Here is a 19526-nt window from a genome sequence, read left to right as displayed (position 1 = left end):
TTAATTATGCAAATGTAACAAGAACTACCCCATTTTCCATTGTGTTTAAGGAAAATGCAAGCATTGAAACAGTAAATGCAGATCATTTAGGCAGAATTGTTGTGAAATCTGTTCTTGATGTGTAATTTAATATATATTTATATGGAAATATAATTTGATTTGTGTTCCTTTAGACTTTGTTTTTTGGAGCAAGAATTATTTCTTACTCCCACCCACATCATTTGTTTATGTGCTGGGCCTCTGTAGGCATTTTCTGTTATTCAGCCAATAACATTATGAAACATAAGTCTGGAGACCTTTCTGAACTGTGGAAATTTGTAATTCCACTACAGCTCCATACTTTCCCATTAAATCATAAAAAGAGCATAACTGTACATTTTAGGTGACCTTCTCAGACTTTCATTAAAAGTGCATTAAAAGAGCTAGTGCGTCGTAAGGTCAAGAATAGAAGCCTGCGGTCACTAGGTTCTCTAAACAACACAAATATTTTCTTCCAGATCCCAGCCCTTCAGAGAGTATAGTTCATCAGTTCCCAAACTTGTCTACATATTGTCAGAGGAGCTTTTAAACACAATGCTGCCCCAAGAAGACCCCCAAGTGATTCAAATGTACAAGCAAGCTTGGGAACAGCGGTTTGATCAGAAAAAAATGTCTCAGTAACAATACAGAACTTTCTACATCTTAGAGCTCAAGGGACTTGATAGGGAGATGAAGCTCTGAGTCCCTCTGTGGTTGCCCAGTGTCGACCATAGTTAAAAGCCAATCTTTTACATACTCTTTTATGTATTAATCTTTTATGTACAGTTTTATGAAGCAAGTGTATGGTACTTTCTTCCTTGAGTACATTAAAAATGATGAATTGTACAAGTAATTACACATTTTGAATACGTAGTATCTGAATTAAGTGTGTTTATAGCAGTCCTGAAATTCTGTTTTATAGTCCAGTCGTGCTGCCTAAGGTTTAACAATCAGGACTGAGTTTCAAAAAAAAAAAGACATAGATGTGCTACAAAACTCCTTGTGAAGCCATTCCACCTGACCCACTCCGCACTGGAAACTAAAGCTGGTTCTTTTCTAGTACTACATGTTCCATATTCCTGTGCATTTTTCCTGAAAAGATTTATCCATAAATTAGCCAGGACAAATATATTTTAATGAACAAATGGTGTTTTAATAGAAAGCTCTTTTTAAATTAGCTCATTCTGTTACAGTATTAATAAGCAAAAATAATATTGCAGGGAATTGTGCAATAAAAGCACCAGCTTGCCTGCTCTACAGAGTATGTGCTGGAAAGATGCAAATAGAATTTCACCGAAGAAAATATCTCTGGAGTGACACAATTTTCTTTCAAAGAGAAAAAGTCTGTGCGGGGAAAGGAACAGATCTCTTCTAGATAAAAATGGATGCACTGAACAGTGTTTATAAAACTCCGCTCAGCTTGATTCCTGCGTTTGGCAGTAAGACAGAAACTCATTGGGTTTTATTTTAAAATTCCAGTGATTATAAGGTTTCTGCACCCCCTATGGAGTATAGAGCCAGACCCTTTTTGTCTTTGCCAGCACGCGTGCTAAGAAACTTCAGCTGACAGGTGCTTTTTCATTGTCTCTGTGTGAACCAGAAGCAGTGTGGTCACAGCTGATTTTCTGAGTCCAGGTCTTCCCCACCCTCTTTTCCGAGTGCTTTCAGGAGACAAAGCCAAGTGTTTCTGATTACGTGTAATTCACAAGTTTGCTTTTCCTCTGGACCTCTCTACTACTCATGCAAGAGCTTGAATTATTGGCTAACTGTCCACTAGTCTCAGGCCTTCACATACCAGATGCAGAAATAAGAAAGAGTGTATTCGTTAGAATGTTTGATTGCAAGGAGTGGGGTACCCATGAGGTATTGGTTAACCAAGGGAAGTTTATCATTTCATGTTCACAATTCAGGGTTGGGTGGTACCAGTATTGGTTTCATTTGGTTGACATCATGATGCCACTGTTAAAAAATGATTAAAGATAATTTAGGTGGTACCAGCACACTTTACTTAACACTTTGTGGACAGTCTTCTTTCAGAGAACTGAAAAATGGGGTGGAAAGCAGAAAGCTCCTATAGGATTAAAAAATAAAGAACAAGGAAAAGACATATAAAAATTATCTGATCAGCCCACATAGTATTTTTGGAGTGATAATCTCTTGAATTCACTTAGCCTTTGAAGATCGGCTAATGGCTAAGTGGACATACTGCATTTCTGGCTGAATGAAGCTTGTTTATAGGAATGTGAAAGTTATATAAGTGTTGGCTTACTAACATGATACCCTGTAGAGGAGTGGCTCCATGTTGACACTAGAAAGTTATTTCAACTCCATCAAAGATACAAATTCCATTTTGGTTTTCTTTTACCATCTTCAGCATGTTAGCTTTGTTCTTTCCATTTGCTTCTTTGTGGTGGCAAAACGGCTGCTTCAGCTCCATGTATCACAAATGCATACATCAAAGACTGATGACAGCATGTCAGTTCTTCGTGTCTCTTCTTTAAAGAGTAAAGAACACTTTGCTTGGACACCACAAAAGACTCATTTTTGCTTTCATTAGCCAGAATTGCCTAATTTTCTCTTTATTAAACTTTTGATTCGCTTACTTATAAAAATCTATGTGCCATGCATGGTGTTAATTAGTGGTACTAGCTCTACAGTTCTATTCTCTTGCCAAGAGCTGAGATCTCAACAGGCCTTCTCCATGAGCCAGCTACTGAGCTGATCCAATCTCCACTAACCATAAACTTTGGGTACCCAGGAAGAAGATGCGTCCTTATCAGGGAATTTAGGACTGTGTCTTCTACAGAAGATGATGGTGACCATCCTAACCTTTTTCCTAGTCTTTGTCAATCTGAAATAAATAGACTGACATACATTGTTCCAGCAAAGATGGGTTTATTTGAACAAGGGAATTATAATTTGGAATCTGAAACTATGGCAAGCCACATGCAAGACCCCTCACAGCAAGGGAAGGAGAATATTTTTATAGCGGGGAAAAGGAAGTTGGAGGGCAAAGGGTCCGTGGCTTTTCATTGGCTGAGTCCTTGCCAGGGAAGAGAAGTCTTCCTCCTGTTGAGTTCATCTGTGGGCACAGGGCTTGGAATCCCTCCTTTCTGGTCACCTGACACTCTTTGAGATTTCTATTTTCTTTTTTTTTTTTTTCACATCTTTCTGCAATTTTATTTTGCTTTCTGGCTAACTGAAACACAGTTTTATTGCAGAGTTCAGAACAAACTTCAAATTTGCATTCTTTCTAGCCTTTTGACAAAGTCAATTGACATTATAGTTGAGTATTTGACAGAGGATGAGATGGTTGGATGGCATCACCAGCTCAATGGAGATCAATTTGAACAAACTCCAGGAAATAGTGAAGGACAGGGAAGCCTGTTGTGCTGCAGTCCATGGGGTTGCAAAGAGTTGGACCTGACTGAGTAACTTAACAACAGCAAATTGATAGCCGTAAATTTTAAATAGGTGCACATGGGCATTTGCAGCTAACTGTTTCTTCTTACTAAACAAGGCTCCGAATTTGTGTGGATAGGTAGAGATATAGACAAATCATGTGCATCACTTTAACAAAATGCTCACTAACTGGAGCTGTTAAAGGTTAGTCAGTCCATTTATGGAACATAGATTATATTTTCAATAATGATTCTTGTTGTCAAAGCAAGTAAATTAGACTTTTGTTCATTTGGAGCAAGAGGCAACTTTATTGCTTTAGTATATACAATTAAATTGAGTGGAGATCTACTTTAAATGAAAATTGAAAACAAATTAATCAGTCAATGTAATGTTTGTGGTTATAGCTTTTGTATATATTTGGTTAAGTCTGAGGGAAGAAAATCTGTTCAACTTTGCTGACCATTTTGTTTGAAAGGAGGAGGGAGTTGCAAGCTGGCAACATTTGAAATTGACTTTAAAATATTACATATAATGATAATTTGTTTTTATATTTGAGCCCTACATCTGTTCCATAGATCAAGTTTAATCATATGACATTTCAGTTTCCACTCGTGTTGGAATCAGGCAATCTCAAGCTTATCTAACGAAATTTATTTATAAGGTTGTTTTTTTTGTTGTTGTTAATCTTTCTTACTGATCATGAGTAGGGCCTTTTACTTTGACATTTGGAAACATTTGTATTAATAATAGCAATTTTTTTAGGCTCCCACTTCTTGAAATTGGACATTTATAAAGTTAATGCATGTCTTTTTCTCTTTTATTACAAATTATTTCCTTAATTTTATGACTTTGGGATAGCTGCCAGTGACTTACTGGCTCAAAAATGATGATGCTGAGAAAGAAATGATTATGTTTTAAATTTAGTTAGATTTATTAGTGCTGACTTGGGCTTTGTGCTCATGCAAATGAGTTCATAGGAGTCATCCGAAGATTCTTAGGTCTCTGATTAAAGTTTAAATTCAACCACTAGAAGGTTATGTTTTATAAAGTTTAATCTTTGAACCATTCTTTCTTCCAAAGTTAACTACATTTGATTCGGATGTTAAATGTAGTTCTCATTCAAATTTTGATGGAAGTATCACACCCTGCAATACACTGCATCCTGTTTTTAACACAGCAATGGAATTTCACTGCAATAAATTAGTGCCCCCCCTTATCTCTTAAAAGTGGGCATTTTTTAAAAAAAGTTTCAGACTTTCCAGTATCTTTCTAATCTATATTTCAGCTCAAATATCATAAGAATTTAATTAACTAGATATGGGGATTATCAGCCAAATTTTTTCATTGGAATTTAGTCTGCATTTTTCTCTTTTAAGTGAATCACTTTGCAGATTACAGATACTGAAGTTCTTTATTTAGTTGGTATATTCCTCAGGACCCTTCAGTTCAGTTCAGTCACATCCAGCTCTTTGTGACCCCGTCGACTACAGCACACCAGACTTCCCTGTCCATCACCAACTCCCAGAGTCAGGACCTTTGGTGATAAGTTGTAGAAATGCAATTCAAAGTATTTCAGCACAGCATAACTTCCTGGCTCACATATTGAGACAATGTAGGAGAAACCCGCTTCAGGCACAGCTATATCCAGGAGCTTAAGCAGGCTCATGGGTTATCTTTCTCATCAACTCTCTGCTCTGCTTTCCTTTATATTGGCTTCTTCTCTGGCAAATGCCTTTCTTCATATAGCCATGCACACCACATCTTTATATCCTGGAAACTGCAAGTCCAGCAAAAACAAAGCTTTTTATTCTATGTAATCTCTATAAAAGTGAGAAAGTTAAATTCCGTGTCATGCCGTAATGACCCCATTCCTGATTCAGTCTCTGATTGGGAGGTTGAAATATGTCAGTGTTTACAAGGTGTGATGGCTAGGGAATCTCTAGCTACACCATCTGAGATTTCATTAGAAATATATACTCTCGAGTCCCCTCCTAGTCCCAGTGAATCAGAAAAAATCCGAGAGTGGGGCTCAGCATACTGGGTTGTAAAAACCCCTCCAAGTAATTGTCAAAGGACCTCCCAATATCTCACAGGAAGTACATGGTGGGGGGTGAAATTCAGAGGACTGATATCAGGAAAATAAAAATAATAGATGCTGTGCTGGAAAAGATGAAATTTCATCCCAGCAATAAAGCTCTTATTTGTATCTAATGCCGTTACTTCTCAGAAGACTGTTAATTATGAATTCCCCTCCAGAAAGTCAGTATTCTAATTAATAAGCATACTTTCATCCTCCTCTAGGATATAGTGTTTTAGTTTAAATTTCATCTTCAAATGGGTACATGGCTAATCTTGAGAGGTTTCCATACTGTATTATTTCCTTATCAAATGCTTCCAGAGCTACAATTAAAACTTTGGATAATGAACCTTATCACTCCTCTGTGAGAAATAGAATAGGTTCATTCAGTTTGAAACTTCTCAATGAAATGGCAGCGATGCTTACAGAATTTTAGAAAAAGTAGCCAGCTCTGACATATCATCCGAAATAACTTAAAAAGCACTTTTTAAAAAAGTATCTAATAAGGGAAATGAATGTGGCATTTCATATTAAAGATTTTTAACTTAACTTGGGACATTTGCACTTATTCTCCAGGAGACGGCAGTAGAGAGTGTGTCAGTAATCACTGACTTTAAGAATCTTCTGAGTGTTTGTTGAAAATAAAGCTCCAAAGGCTCCTTTTCAGGATATTCTTATTTTGGGGTTCTAGGTGGGAACAGGAAATTAGTACTACTGAAAGCTGCCACAGGGATTCTTATAATCAGGCATGTTTGGCACACTCTACAGTAGTGAGGAAGGAGGATGCTACAGTGAATGGTGCGGGTTGAATCTTGGTTGTAGCTTCTACCAGCTGGGGTTGGTTAGTTTACCTCATCAAGTCTCACATGTTGCTATAATTACTGTTTGTTTTTTCCTCTTAACTAACCTGCCTGCTTCACCTCCTCATTTCCCGCTGCAGATAGAGGACATGCAGTGGGGTAAAGGAGTTCGGGAGATCCCTGCCTCTGTGTGTACCATGCCCTGCAAGCCTGGGCAAAGAAAGAAGACACAGAAGGGGACCCCTTGCTGCTGGACCTGTGAGCCCTGTGACGGCTACCAGTACCAGTTTGATGAGATGACATGCCAGCATTGCCCCTATGACCAGCGACCCAATGAAAACCGAACTGGCTGCCAGGACATCCCCATCATCAAACTGGAGTGGCACTCGCCTTGGGCTGTCATCCCCGTCTTTCTTGCCATGTTGGGGATCATCGCCACCATATTCGTCATGGCCACTTTCATCCGCTACAACGACACTCCCATCGTTCGGGCGTCTGGGCGGGAACTGAGCTACGTTCTGTTGACGGGCATCTTTCTCTGCTATATCATCACCTTCCTGATGATAGCCAAACCCGACGTGGCAGTGTGTTCTTTCCGGAGAGTTTTCTTGGGCTTGGGTATGTGCATCAGTTACGCAGCCCTCTTGACCAAAACCAATCGGATTTACCGCATATTTGAACAGGGCAAGAAATCAGTGACAGCCCCCAGACTCATAAGCCCAACATCACAGCTGGCAATCACTTCCAGTTTAATATCAGTTCAGCTTCTCGGCGTTTTCATTTGGTTTGGTGTTGACCCACCTAACATCATCATAGACTATGATGAACATAAGACGATGAACCCCGAACAGGCCCGGGGGGTTCTCAAGTGTGACATTACGGACCTACAGATCATCTGCTCCTTGGGATATAGCATCCTTCTTATGGTCACATGCACTGTGTATGCCATCAAGACTCGGGGTGTCCCAGAGAACTTTAATGAAGCCAAGCCCATCGGATTCACCATGTACACGACATGTATAGTTTGGCTTGCCTTCATTCCAATTTTTTTTGGCACTGCTCAATCAGCAGAAAAGGTAAGTGAAAATGCACACCACACCGCACATTTCAAAAACATGTTTCTTTTTGTAAATATTGAAACCAGATTGAATGTATAGAGGGAGAGGTTTTAGAATGTAGAATGATTTTCCCAAGCCTAGACAAATCCTGAATTAGTACAGATGGATGCTGCAGAAGTCTAAAACCTGCATTGAGCTGTGCTACATTCATTCCACTGGAAACCAACCAAAGGTAAGCCTTTTCAAGTTAACTTATTAGAGTGATTCAGTGTAGCAAGAGATTATCCAGCATAAAATAAGCTGTCTCAACTAAGCCTTCATAATCATTCATTACCCACTCCCTCTTCTTTCATACCTATTTCCTCGGGATAAGAGAGGAGGGACATAGTCCATTATTCCCAAGGATGAGGGTGACCGTTGCCTGCTCTCTTTCTTCCTAGCAGCTGTGTAGGCTCCCACTGTGAATTGGGTCACGTATGTGAGCTATACAACATCTATATCTACATGGATTTCTAAGTTGGTGGATATAGGAGAACTTTGATTATAATTCTACTCTAGGCTCCCAACAGCTGGATGTACATTAATTGTCTCAAATGATGGAATTAATGTAGCTGGATTAGCTATATTCAGCCATGAAAATTCAAAGTTTTCAAAATGATTGGGCTTTACTATGTTGGTCCAAGGCATGTTCAGTGTACATGTGCCCATCATATAGTTACATGTTTTATATGAGTCAGTGAGTTTAGCAGTTGTAATATGTTGAATCTTAATGCAATCAGTGTGTGTTGATCTGGAGGTTTGAATGTGGGCAAATCATGCAGTGATACAGTATTGATTCTAAACATGATTTATGTACATTTGAGTTCTGTGCCTACCCAGGTATGGTTGTGGGAATATGCAAATTGGGCAGTCCTCACAGGTTGATCTTCATGAGTTGTCTTGTCCTTTACTCACTGAAGATGGCTCTGACTTGTTGGTACAGCTGAAACCAGAACTGGGGCTGAGACCTCATGGCATGCTCTAGAGAGAGAGTACTAGTGTAGCTTGATGAGATGTCAGCACATCCGATGTGGAGCCCGATTCCATGCTACTTGGGAGAAGCCTGTTAAACAGTCAAGGACTTAGTGCCCTAAATGGGGAAAACAAGGATTGAAGTCGAAATGTCTACAAATCTACATATCCTTGCTTCTCAAAGTAGTTGAATCTGACTGTTTACATTGTTACTTCTGTTCTCTGTAAAAATCATAGACGGGATTGGTGGACTTTGGCTGGTTTTCCAACTGAAAATATGTCTTTCCCCTAAATGGTTTGCTTCAGCAGCTAGAAGTTTGGGCGGTCTTTAAAATGAAAATGAAACCACATAGAATTCTAAAACCAAGGACTGTGAATGGTTCCAGATTATGGTTTAAGTCATAAAAGGAAGTTCTTAGAGTAAGTTCTTCTAAAATATATGCACAAGGAGCATAGTATGTGTCAGAAATGTGTTTCAAATTCATAACGCATGTGTACTGTGAAACCAACTTGAATATCATTTCATTGCTTTATCTATCCATGGGCCAGAGGAATACTGACATACCAGTTAGAGTACTGAAATGCAGTGTATGCCAGTAAGTTGATAACCATGGACATGTTTATGGGGACTGATGTGCAGCATCAAAGTCTATGGATGTGATAACTATGACCCATGCAACAGGTTAAAAACATGAAATCTTTTTCTTGGAAATTTATGCTTGAGAAATATGAAAGGCAGGCAGCATTGCAATTGTTCTATAGATGAGCTTTGTTTTAATGAATATTTGGCAATATAGGTCTCTACCATTTCATTTATTATTTCTGGTCATGACTCTGAATCTTGTCAGTTAAGATCCAGGGGTATAATTTACCCATTTAAAAACCTGAGAAGTATAGTAGTGTTCAGGATTTGAATTCACTGATTCTAAGTGTTCTAGAAGACATTGCATTGGGGGAACAGTATTACGGGAATAATTAAGCTGTCTTTAAGCAGTGTGCTTTGTATACCAGGGTTTAGAAGGCATATATTTCTATTAGTGTATTCTCAATGGATTATGTGATGCTTTACACTGTTGATTCACACCGTTAAAGGTATTCAGTTGCCAAATGGAAACAGTGAATTTTGTATGAAAATGTGCATGCCTTTGTGGTAGGCATATGGCTAGAGAAGCATGAGTGATCAATTAAAAATATCTTTTTTTCTGAAAATGAAACCATAAAATTTGAATTGTGGAAGACAGCAAATTGCAAAATGCAATAAGCTATCACACTGAAGGCATTATTGCCAACCTAAAACATATGAAATCACAGTCCTTCTATTTTTGTTTAGATTTAAGAATTGAAGTATTTCAAATGGAAGAATTCCATTGTTATAAGACACACAAAAAGAGAAAGATTAAGCAATGAGCTCAGTAATAACTATTTACTCTTTCAGGAAATTGGATTTGTTTTGATTATATAAGGATATCTTTGTGAAACTTCTCATCAGTTGAGTTCATTAGCACAGCATAAAGTACAAGTACGTACATTTGCACAGTAATAGAAGTATTGTCTTGCAAAACATCAACCCTCATGAAGTTTATTTTTGCTTGTGTTAAGGAGGGCACGGAATATGACCATTATCTTCTCTTATCCTTGCTAACCTTGTGACTTCTAGAATGAGGATCTTGTGATGTGGCCAGGGATGGAAGAGGGAAACTCTAGCCATAAAATAATGTTTCCTTATCTAAGGATTAAATTTATGTGACTGAAATGATTCAAGGAAACACTGTAAATGGTAGAACAATAACACAGCAAGAGCTAGCTTCTTTAGAGAATGCTCTGATAGTCTGTGAGAGGCTGGGTTGTTTTCATGGAAAACTGGCTTGGCTTGTGGCTATATCTTTAGGAAGACTTGTGTGTGCACCCAGGGAGGGAGGATACAGGTCACCCTGCCCAAATCTGGGAAACCGTATAGATGCTATGTCTGTCTGGGGTTTTTAGCCAGTTGTCTGGAGAACTTCCTAGGTAAGCCAATATTTCATTTCTTACATGTGGCCAAGGAGACGAGTTTTGTACCCATTTGCTCTACAAAGGCCAAGTAGACCTTGGTATAAAAAGAAAAAGATCAGAGGGCCTGCCTAAGTATTTTTGTTCTAATCCACAAAAGACACTCTCTAAATATCTCCTGATTTCTAATTTAAGCAGCTTTGGGAATAAATTAATTCTTATGCCAAACAAATGGGGGATCCATCAAAGAACCAAAAGGTCAGAAAGATACTGTCCATGGTCAGAGACAAAGTGTGGAGTCGAAAGGTCTGAACAAAGCGTCAGCTTCATCGTTTGGACTGGAGCCCTTAAAGGCTAGGCCCACGGCACTGGCCCTGAGCCAGAGATAACAAGAGAGCAGGCAGGGAGATGTGTTCCCCGGGAGTATTTCCTGAAGGATTGGAACTACACCCCAGACCTTCTGATCTTTCATTGGTAGCAGATAGCACCCCAGAACCTGAACACAAAGCAAGACCAGCCCAGGATCAGAAATATTAGGCAGGGAGGTAATCATCCCCTAAGCCATGCCCAAGGCAGACATCACTAATCAGTCATGGCACCTTCCCCTGAAACCCGGGAGTGGTCTTCAAATCCTTATTGTTAGAGTGTTTAGGCAACCACTACCAATGCATCAGAACTGGAAGGAGCTTGACATCCATGTGCTATTTCTGACTTAGTGTTGGGTTCCAACAAATGACTGTGGATACCTCTTCCCATCGAGCTGTTTGTTGTCACTGTGCTAAAGACATTGAACAGTTTTCATTAAGATTAATCTGATTAAAGGCAAAGAATAGTCAGGGAAATGGGATGTGCTTTAATTAGTCTTCCTTTTGTCTCTGATCATACATCTCTTTTTTTGAAAATTGCCCAGTACCATGCAGGAAGGAAAAGACCTAGTTCTCTTGGAAAGTAATATATCACTTTATGCTTCAGTGCTATTTGAATTGATTAAAAATTTCTCCTGGTTTTGCAGCAATTGAAAGAACTATTGTGAAATACCTAGTATGCCCCTAGTGCTCTGTGAAGGTCTCTGATGCAGATGTAAAGACGACACCATCCTTCCAGGATGGGAACTGGAAGCTAGTGGTCCACACAGGCCTTCAAAAAACATCACCTAGTTTAGAATAAACTATTGTTGTCAAACAAAAAGTACAAGATGGGCACACAGAGAAAGGGACCTCCAGTTAAGTGTCGGGAAAAATGCAATAAAGAACCGGAAGTTAATAAGCAGAGGAAATGCTAAGACAATCCAGTAAGAAATTTTATCCAATGTGAATAAATAAAAGGAAGCTGATTTCGACATATGGTCTGTGGAGTGAGGAAATAAGACTGCATGTAGGATATTTTGACTTTGCAAACCTGAGAGGGTGTAATAATAAAATTTAATGAAAACCTCATCATATGGGCAAAATTTGACACAATGTGAACCCCATGTTCCCTTCTCACATCAAACTTTTGGCAAGAATCACATTTTTTGGGTGGGCCAAGTGAGTTTTAAATACTATAGTGTGTAAACTGAAACACCTAATGTTCTTTCTTAGGATGAAATACTCCCTTATGCATATTTTGAGTTAGACATGGTCTTCCCTGTGATGTGGGACTTCCCCAGTGGCTCATATGGTAAAGAATCTGCCTGCAATACAGGAGCCCTGAAGTCTGAGGGCTCGATCCCTGAGTCTGGAAAATCCCCTGAAGAAGGAAATGACAGCCCACTCCAGTATTCTTGCCTGGAGAATTCCATGGGCAGAGGAGCCTGGTGGGCTACAGTCCATTGGGTCTCAAAGAATCAGACATGAATGACTGAGCGTCTAACCCTTGTTCCCTGTGATGCAATCCCCACCTTCTTCTCCGGTTTTGGGGGCCTAAACTCTGAAACAGAGATAATGATGAAGTGGAAGATTAACAAATCCAAACTGTGAAGGGCTGTGTTTGAACCTTGTCCTTAAAACTGTGGAGATCCATCGAAAGTTTCCAAGTGTGGGAGGAATGTGAGCATGGGATAGCTTGGAAAGTGAATCCCAGCGATAGTACTGGAGGATGAACCGAGGTGAGGCGACTAGGTAACTAGTTAAGTAGCTATTGTCATACATGGATAAAAAGATGGCATTGGCTTGAAGGAAGCCTGAGGGACTAGAAAAGATAGAGCAGGTCTAAACGGTGTTTTGAATGGTTTGAACATTAAAAGAATATGTAAATAGGCTTTACTTTATCTTTCTTTTTGTGTTATTCTGCTTTATTGCTGAAATAAGAGATACAGATTTTTTTATGTGTGTAGGTTTTTGTAAGTAACATTGCCCACTTTTAATCTTTTCAAGTAGCAGCTAGGTGAGGAAAGATAGGGCTCTTATCATCCAACCCTCTAGAGACAGTCATTGTCAACAGCCTGATGGCTCTACCTCGAGATGTATGAGTACACTCCCCGCCCCACACACACATTTTAAAATAAAAGTTATTATTTTCCCTTCTGGAATGCTTACTAATACCTTCCCCTCACATCCAAACACAGTGGAGGGAACGGTCCCAGGGAACATATGACGCTAAGGCCCTCCCTTCTTCCACCCACACTGTGATGGGTGTGGATACTCATGGTTGAGGTGTTACCTCTGCCCTTTAGTCTTGTCCTTTCAAATCTTTATCAAAAGTTTGTGAAACCATCTCTTCTCTGCTTCCTACTGTGACCTTGGTGGTACCTGAGCTTCTCTCCTAACAGTCCTCTGAAGCCGGCTGTTTGCACATCTGGTAGTACCAACAGCATGGGATAGGACAGTCCTCTTGACTCCCTTTATGATGCATCAGTTAATTTCAAGAGCAGAAACCTAGGATGGTTGGCACCTTCACCATCTTCATCCTTTCCTTTAGCCAGAAAAGGTCATTTGACAGGTAAAACCGGAGAGCATATGCAAAACTGAACTGAGCTCGAACTGATAAGGAAATAACTTAGTACACTAAAGCAAAAGGCCCCAGTCGTTGAAGGTTTGAACACAGTGTCCAAACCTTGCTTCACTCAAGAAAAACACTTCTGCTAAAAAGATGACTCAGCAAGAGTCTTGCGTCTGCTCCTCCCCACAGGACGCTCCCTGGAGCCCAGTTTCCCCATTAGAAGTCTTTCATTTTGAGACCTCAGCCACTGAAACACTTGGTAACAAAGACCAAGGCCTCACCCTTCTAACTAGGATCAGGAGAATCAGACAAATCTCTGTTCTTAGGCAAGTCTAAAAGTGTCGCAGATCACTCATCATTTTCACAAACAGCTCTTCTCAAAGCACAAGAAATCCCAACGAAGCATGGTCTACTCATGAGCAGTCAGAGGATTGCCAAATCCAGCCTTGGGAGCCTGAGGTTCCCATACCGTAGATCATAATACTTGGCCCACTAGGGTGTCCTTCAGGTCCCAGTTGCCCTCTGGTCCTGAAAGGCCATTCCTCCCTCATCAGTCCTCCTGTGGGTCTCTGAATCTAATCTTCACACATCTGGAGGTGTGTCATCTAACCTTTCTGGTCCTAGGGTTTATCATCTGCACAATGAGTATAATTATTTCTGCTCCGAGTTTTGTTTAAGAGCACATGAGCACAACATTCAACAGGCTGAAGACATCAGGTACTAGCGAGGCTGCGGGGCAGGAACTCTCACACTCTGCTGGTGGGAGTGTCAACAACAGGATAATCACTTTGGAAACAGTTGGGCAGGTTCTTAAAATGGAAAGCATGCACCAACCATACTCCTAGCCATTTCTCCTCTGTCTTCACCCATGAGACATGAATGAATGTCTATACAAAGATGTCCAAATGAATGTTTTCGTAGATTTATTTTTTATAGTTCAAACTTGGAGACAATCCGAGTAAACATCAGGAGTGAATTGATAAGCAAATTGCAGCCTATCCATAAGATAGAGTACTACTCCTCAGTAAAAAGCAATGGGCAATTGATACATCCAGCACCACGTATAAATCTGAAATAATTATGCCAAGTGAAAGAAGGCATGCTCAAAAAAGAATGCATATTCATGATTCCATTTATATCAAGTTCTTTTAAATATACAAACTAATCTATAGTAATGACAGATCAGTTGTGGGCTGGGAGTGAGGATGGTACTGAAGAATTACAAGAAGCATGAGGAAATTTGGAGGGTGATGTCTGTGTTCATCTCTTGATCGTGGTGATGGTTTTGTGTGTGTGTGTGTAAGTTCATAAAATTGCATACTTCAAATGTGTGCAGTTTACTGTGTAACAGTTCATTGTTCAGTGGCTCAGTCATGTCTGACTCTTTGCAACCCTGTAGACTACAGCACTCCAGGCTTCCCTGTCCATCACTAACTCCTGGAGCTTGCTCAAAGTCATGTCCATTGAGTCAGTGATGCCTTCCAACCATCTCATTCTCTGTCGTCCCCTTTTCCTTCCACCTTCAATCTTTCCCAGCATCAGGGTCTTCTCCAGTGAGTCAGTTCTTCGCATCAGGTAGCCAAAGTATTGGAGCTTCAGCTTCACCATCAGTCCTTCCAATGGATATTCAGGACTGATTTCCTTTAGGAATGACTGGTTTGATCTTCTTGCTGTCCTTATATATCAATAAAACCTTTAAAAATTGCTTTGCACAGAAACCCTTTTCTGCCTCTCCTCTTCCTTCTTTTTCTCCAAACTTAATAGTTGTTTTTATACCTATTGGCCTGTTTACCCAGTGCTGACACTAGAAATTGCATTGAAAATAAAACTTGAATCATATAAATAAGAGTATAGAGAGCACTTCAACACTCTCTGATAAGTACTCAATAAAGGACAACTGTGTCCTCCCATGCTTGGCTCCCCTTAGCAAAAATTTCTGTTTAAGTCAAGGCAGGAGGGTGAACCTAGGTGAAATAGTCATGTATTTGGGGAAACTGTTAAGTAGAGGCTGTTGTGTGGATTAGAGGGAAATCAAGAGTTAACTCGGGAGAGGTGGGTAGAGCTGAAATCTTAAAGGATCCTATATGGTTGACCTTGTTTTCTAGGGAAGAGGGAAGTGTGCTTCAGTGATTTTTAGGGCAGAGATGTGACCTTGTTGGATTTATATTTTAGAGAGATTACTTGTGGCTCGTGAGTGGTTGTCTGCATGATAGTTGTAATATGCTGATTTATAAAATGAAATGCATATTTGATCTTCATCCCACTTATGCCATGTTCCTTGTCCGACTCTTTGCAACCCCGTGGACTGTAGCCTGCCACGCTCCCCTGTTCTGGAATTTTGCCTGGAATTTTCCAGGCAAAAATACTAAAGTGGGTTGCAATTCCCTTCTCCAGGGGATCTTCCTGACGTAGGGATCAAACGCGGGCTTCCTCCATTGTAGACAGAGTCTTCACCAACTGATCCACCAGGGAAGCCCAATGGTAGCTGATAAATATTTCGGACAGTGGTAAGAGTTTATTTTGAAGGGTATCTACATACTAGAAATACTGTCTGCATGTTGCCTTTACTCTGTTTTCTTCCAAAGATAATGGGGGTTTTGAACTGTAAGCAGTGGTTCCTAATGAATAAAGCTGTCCTCAGCTGATTGGCCCAGTGTCTTGAGAATCAGGGTGCACATCATCTGCTGTGGACTTACATACACACGCTCTGATTGTGTAGCTTCTTATCCTGTGCCTTTCGTTGCCCCCTGCCCGAGCTCAGCACTGCACTTGACTCTCTAGGTCTGACTGGGTTTGGACATAAAACCACTAGGGAGTCAGTGCATCAGAAAGCAGAGTTTCAAATGACATACCACTTACAGACTTCGAAGAGGCTCATGTGGAATTTTTCACCTCTGATTGAACAAAAGTCACATTTGCCCATTTGAGTCTCAGGCAGATAAGGGTATTAGAGAAGGGAGGGGGGCCACGGATAGTCAAAGAGAAATCTGGGGGCAAGGACAGGGCCGTGCCACTCAATTAGCAATTCCTTGAGGTTTTCAAGAAGTCTAGATACACAGGCATGGAGAAGAGACCTGTGGTCCTTGTGGGGGAAGGGGTGCGGGGGACGACTTGGGAGGTGAGGACTGGCATACAGACACTAGCGTGGTAAACCAGATGGCCCGCCGGAAGTGCTGCAGAGCACTGGGAGCCCCGTTCTCGGTGATGACTTCGTGGGAGGGAGGAGGCGGTGGGAGGGAGGTCCGCGAGGGAGGGGATACATGCAGAGCGGATTCATTTCACTGTGCAGCGGCAACCTACACAAGACTTACACTTTACCCAGTGTAAAGCAATTGTACTCCAATTTAAAAAAAAAAAAAAAAAGCCTTTTTATATGTGAAGGAAGAACCTCAGACACAAAGGATCATCAGTAAAAATCGTTTGGTGGACAGTTGAAGAATGAAACAAAAAGTCCTATTTTCATTCCTGTATTCATTCTTCACTGTGGATGTTGACACAGTGATCTAACTTTTCTGATTTCTCTCTTGCAAGAAGCTAAAAACTGTTTCCAAAGAGGCTTGATTTATATATAAGGAGTCCGTTTTTCACACCTGGGAGATTCTGACTGACAGACTCAAAGCCCCAAATCAGTCTGTGGTGATTGGGTTTTCGCCTCCAAGATCGGATATGCAGGCTGGCTAAATCTACTTTCCGGTTCTATCAGTCCTGCTGGGTTTCTCCAGTAACTTTCCCAGTGCCTAGGCTGGAGTACCCCGGCCGGGCTGCTCTGTAGGTGTGGTGAGGGCTGCTGCCGGTGCTGGGCCTCATGCCAGATGAATGAGTTGCTTAGTTTTAACCCAGTAATCAGATAATTATCTCCTTGTTTAGCATTCTAGATCTTGAGATCTAGAAGTATGTTGTACAGTTTTTTTCTATTTTAAGAAATTTAACTAGAAGCAAGGAACCACCCACATGTTTTAATTTGAGTAGAAAAAGTTTAAAAATTTAGGGGTAGGGATTAGTGTATAGGATTTTGGCATTTTTGTATGTTTTGAAATTGAGACGTTACTCAGTTATATTGTAGTGGGACATGGGCTCAAAATCTTCAGATTTTCCACTAGTGAAAATAGGGCACAAGTGCTTATGGAGAAGAAAGGCAAATTGCTGACATAGGAATTGAACTGGACACTCGGAATACCTATGTAAGAGGAGGGGACGTCACCATCTAATTTCAGGATTAAGAGCTGTGCAGAAGATTTGTAAGAAAGCTCGTTAAATTTTCAATCCTAATAAAAAAAGCATTGGGGAATGGACGGGACTATCATTTTGTCATAGAAATCCAGTTTCCCACTACAGCTGTTACAAAAAAGGAAATGTAAGAAAATGATTTTTTAATGGCGATGCTGGTAATCGGTCTGCCTGATATAGAAGCATTGGTGTCTGTAATGGGTCCTCAGGTAACCTAAAATTGAAAATTGTGTCTCTAATGTGTGTGTGCATTCCATTCAGCTGTATGTTCCAGTTGAATGCTTGGCTTATAACCAACAGTCAGTTTTTGGATCTAATGCCTCCCACTGCACAGGTCTGAAAAAAAACAGTTTAGTAGATGTACTGAAACCAGCAAATATGAAAGTCTTTTTTTTTTTCCCCAACAGTGGCACCATCTTTTTTTCCCTCCATGCCTACTACCTCTGAGCTAGATATTGTAGGAGAATTTTAAAACAGTTTCCTTTTCTTTTACAATGTCCCTTGTTATTTAACAATCGATTTAAGTGCCTATAACATGAAAGGCCCAGAGACCTCAACAACTGGGGATCATATACCTCCTTTAAAAAATATATATATATATATATTTTTTTTCCAGTAGCTTCTCATTAATAATAATATTACTACAATAATTATTATTACTGCCTCCCTACCACCATCAAAATTAGAATAGTATTTAAGCACTTCCTTAGAGCCTATGAGACTTAAATCAAGGGCCATAGACTATGGCCCATGAGCCAAATCCAACCAGCTGCTTGTTTTTATAAATAAAGTTTTATTGGAACACAACCATGTTCATTAATTTACATATTCCCTATGACTGCTTTCATGCTACAAGGGCAGACTTGAGTAGATGTGGCAGAGTTAGTGTGTCCTGCAAAGCCAAGAATCTTTGTAATCTGATTTATTGACCAAAACAGTTTTTGTGTCCCTGACAGATAATCTCGTGCCTTCATATTTCTCTGATCCTTGTGTCCTATGCATTTCATGCTCATTGACTTCCCTTTAGTCTTTTTTTTTTTTTTTTTTTTGTTGGAGGGTAATTGCTTTACAATGTTGTTACTTTCTCCTGTAGGATACAGCTGCTTTCCATTAGCTAGTGATTTTACTCATGACAGTGTATATATGCCAGTGCTACTCTCTTGATTCATTCCACCCCCTCCTTCCCCCTCTGCATTTTGTATGTCTGCACCTCCATTCCTTCCCTGTAAATAGGTTCATCAGTATTATTTTTCTAGATTCCATATATATGTGTGTTAATATACAATACTTGTTTTTCTCTTTCTAACTTACTTCACTGCATAACGGGCTCTAGGTTCATCCACCTCACTGCAGCTGACTCCACTCTGTTCCTTTTTACAGTTCAGTAATACTCCGTTGTATATGTGTACCACAGCTTCTTTACCCATTCATCTATCGATGGACATCTGGGCTGCTTCCATGTCTTGGCTGTTGTGAATAGTGCTGCAGTGAACACTGGGGTACACGTGTCTTTTAGAATTATGGTTTCCTCAGGTTAGATGCCCAGTAGTGGGATTGCTGGGTCATATGGTAGTTTTACTCCTAGTTTTTTTTGTTTGTTTGTTTGTTTTTCATTTTTTTAAAAAGTGAATCTCCATACTGGTCTCCGTTCCCGTTGGTCTTGCTGATGTTATTTCTTCTCCTCAACATACTGAGACCATCTCCTTCCCAGGACCTTTGCTCAGGTGTTCCCTCGGTCTCAGATGCTGTCGCCTGGATCTTCTCACGCTGCCTTTTCCATCACGCAGCTCTCAGTTTATAGACACATAAGAGGGGTCTTTCAACTCTCCTCCATCCAAGTTAAAGTTCTCTCCCAGATATATTCTGTTTCTTCCTAGCACTCATCATTGCCTGCTGTCAGTTTTTGTTTTATTCATGTGTTTTTCACCCAAATGCTTGGTTTCTCCAGTTTTTCTCTGGGTCTCTGGGACCCCAGGCAGTGACTAGCCCTAGTAAGCACTCAGTGAACCTCTGTGGGTTGAATGA

General features: G+C 40.2%; 1 protein-coding gene across 1 annotated transcript in view; it reads left to right on the top strand.

Moving 5' to 3' along the window:
* Window positions 1-19526, top strand: part of GRM7 (glutamate metabotropic receptor 7) — an 812551-nt gene that overhangs the window by 668978 nt on the left and 124047 nt on the right. The window contains exon 8 of the mRNA XM_065935278.1: window positions 6438-7373. Within this exon, the coding sequence (XP_065791350.1) occupies window positions 6438-7373 (936 nt within the window). The remainder of the gene's footprint in view (window positions 1-6437; window positions 7374-19526) is intronic.

Source organism: Muntiacus reevesi, chromosome 4 (assembly GCF_963930625.1).
Source record: "Muntiacus reevesi chromosome 4, mMunRee1.1, whole genome shotgun sequence".
Taxonomy (NCBI): Eukaryota; Metazoa; Chordata; class Mammalia; order Artiodactyla; family Cervidae; genus Muntiacus; species Muntiacus reevesi.
The sequence above is the reverse complement of the archived record's forward strand: the minus strand, read 5'-3'. Positions and strand labels throughout refer to the sequence as shown.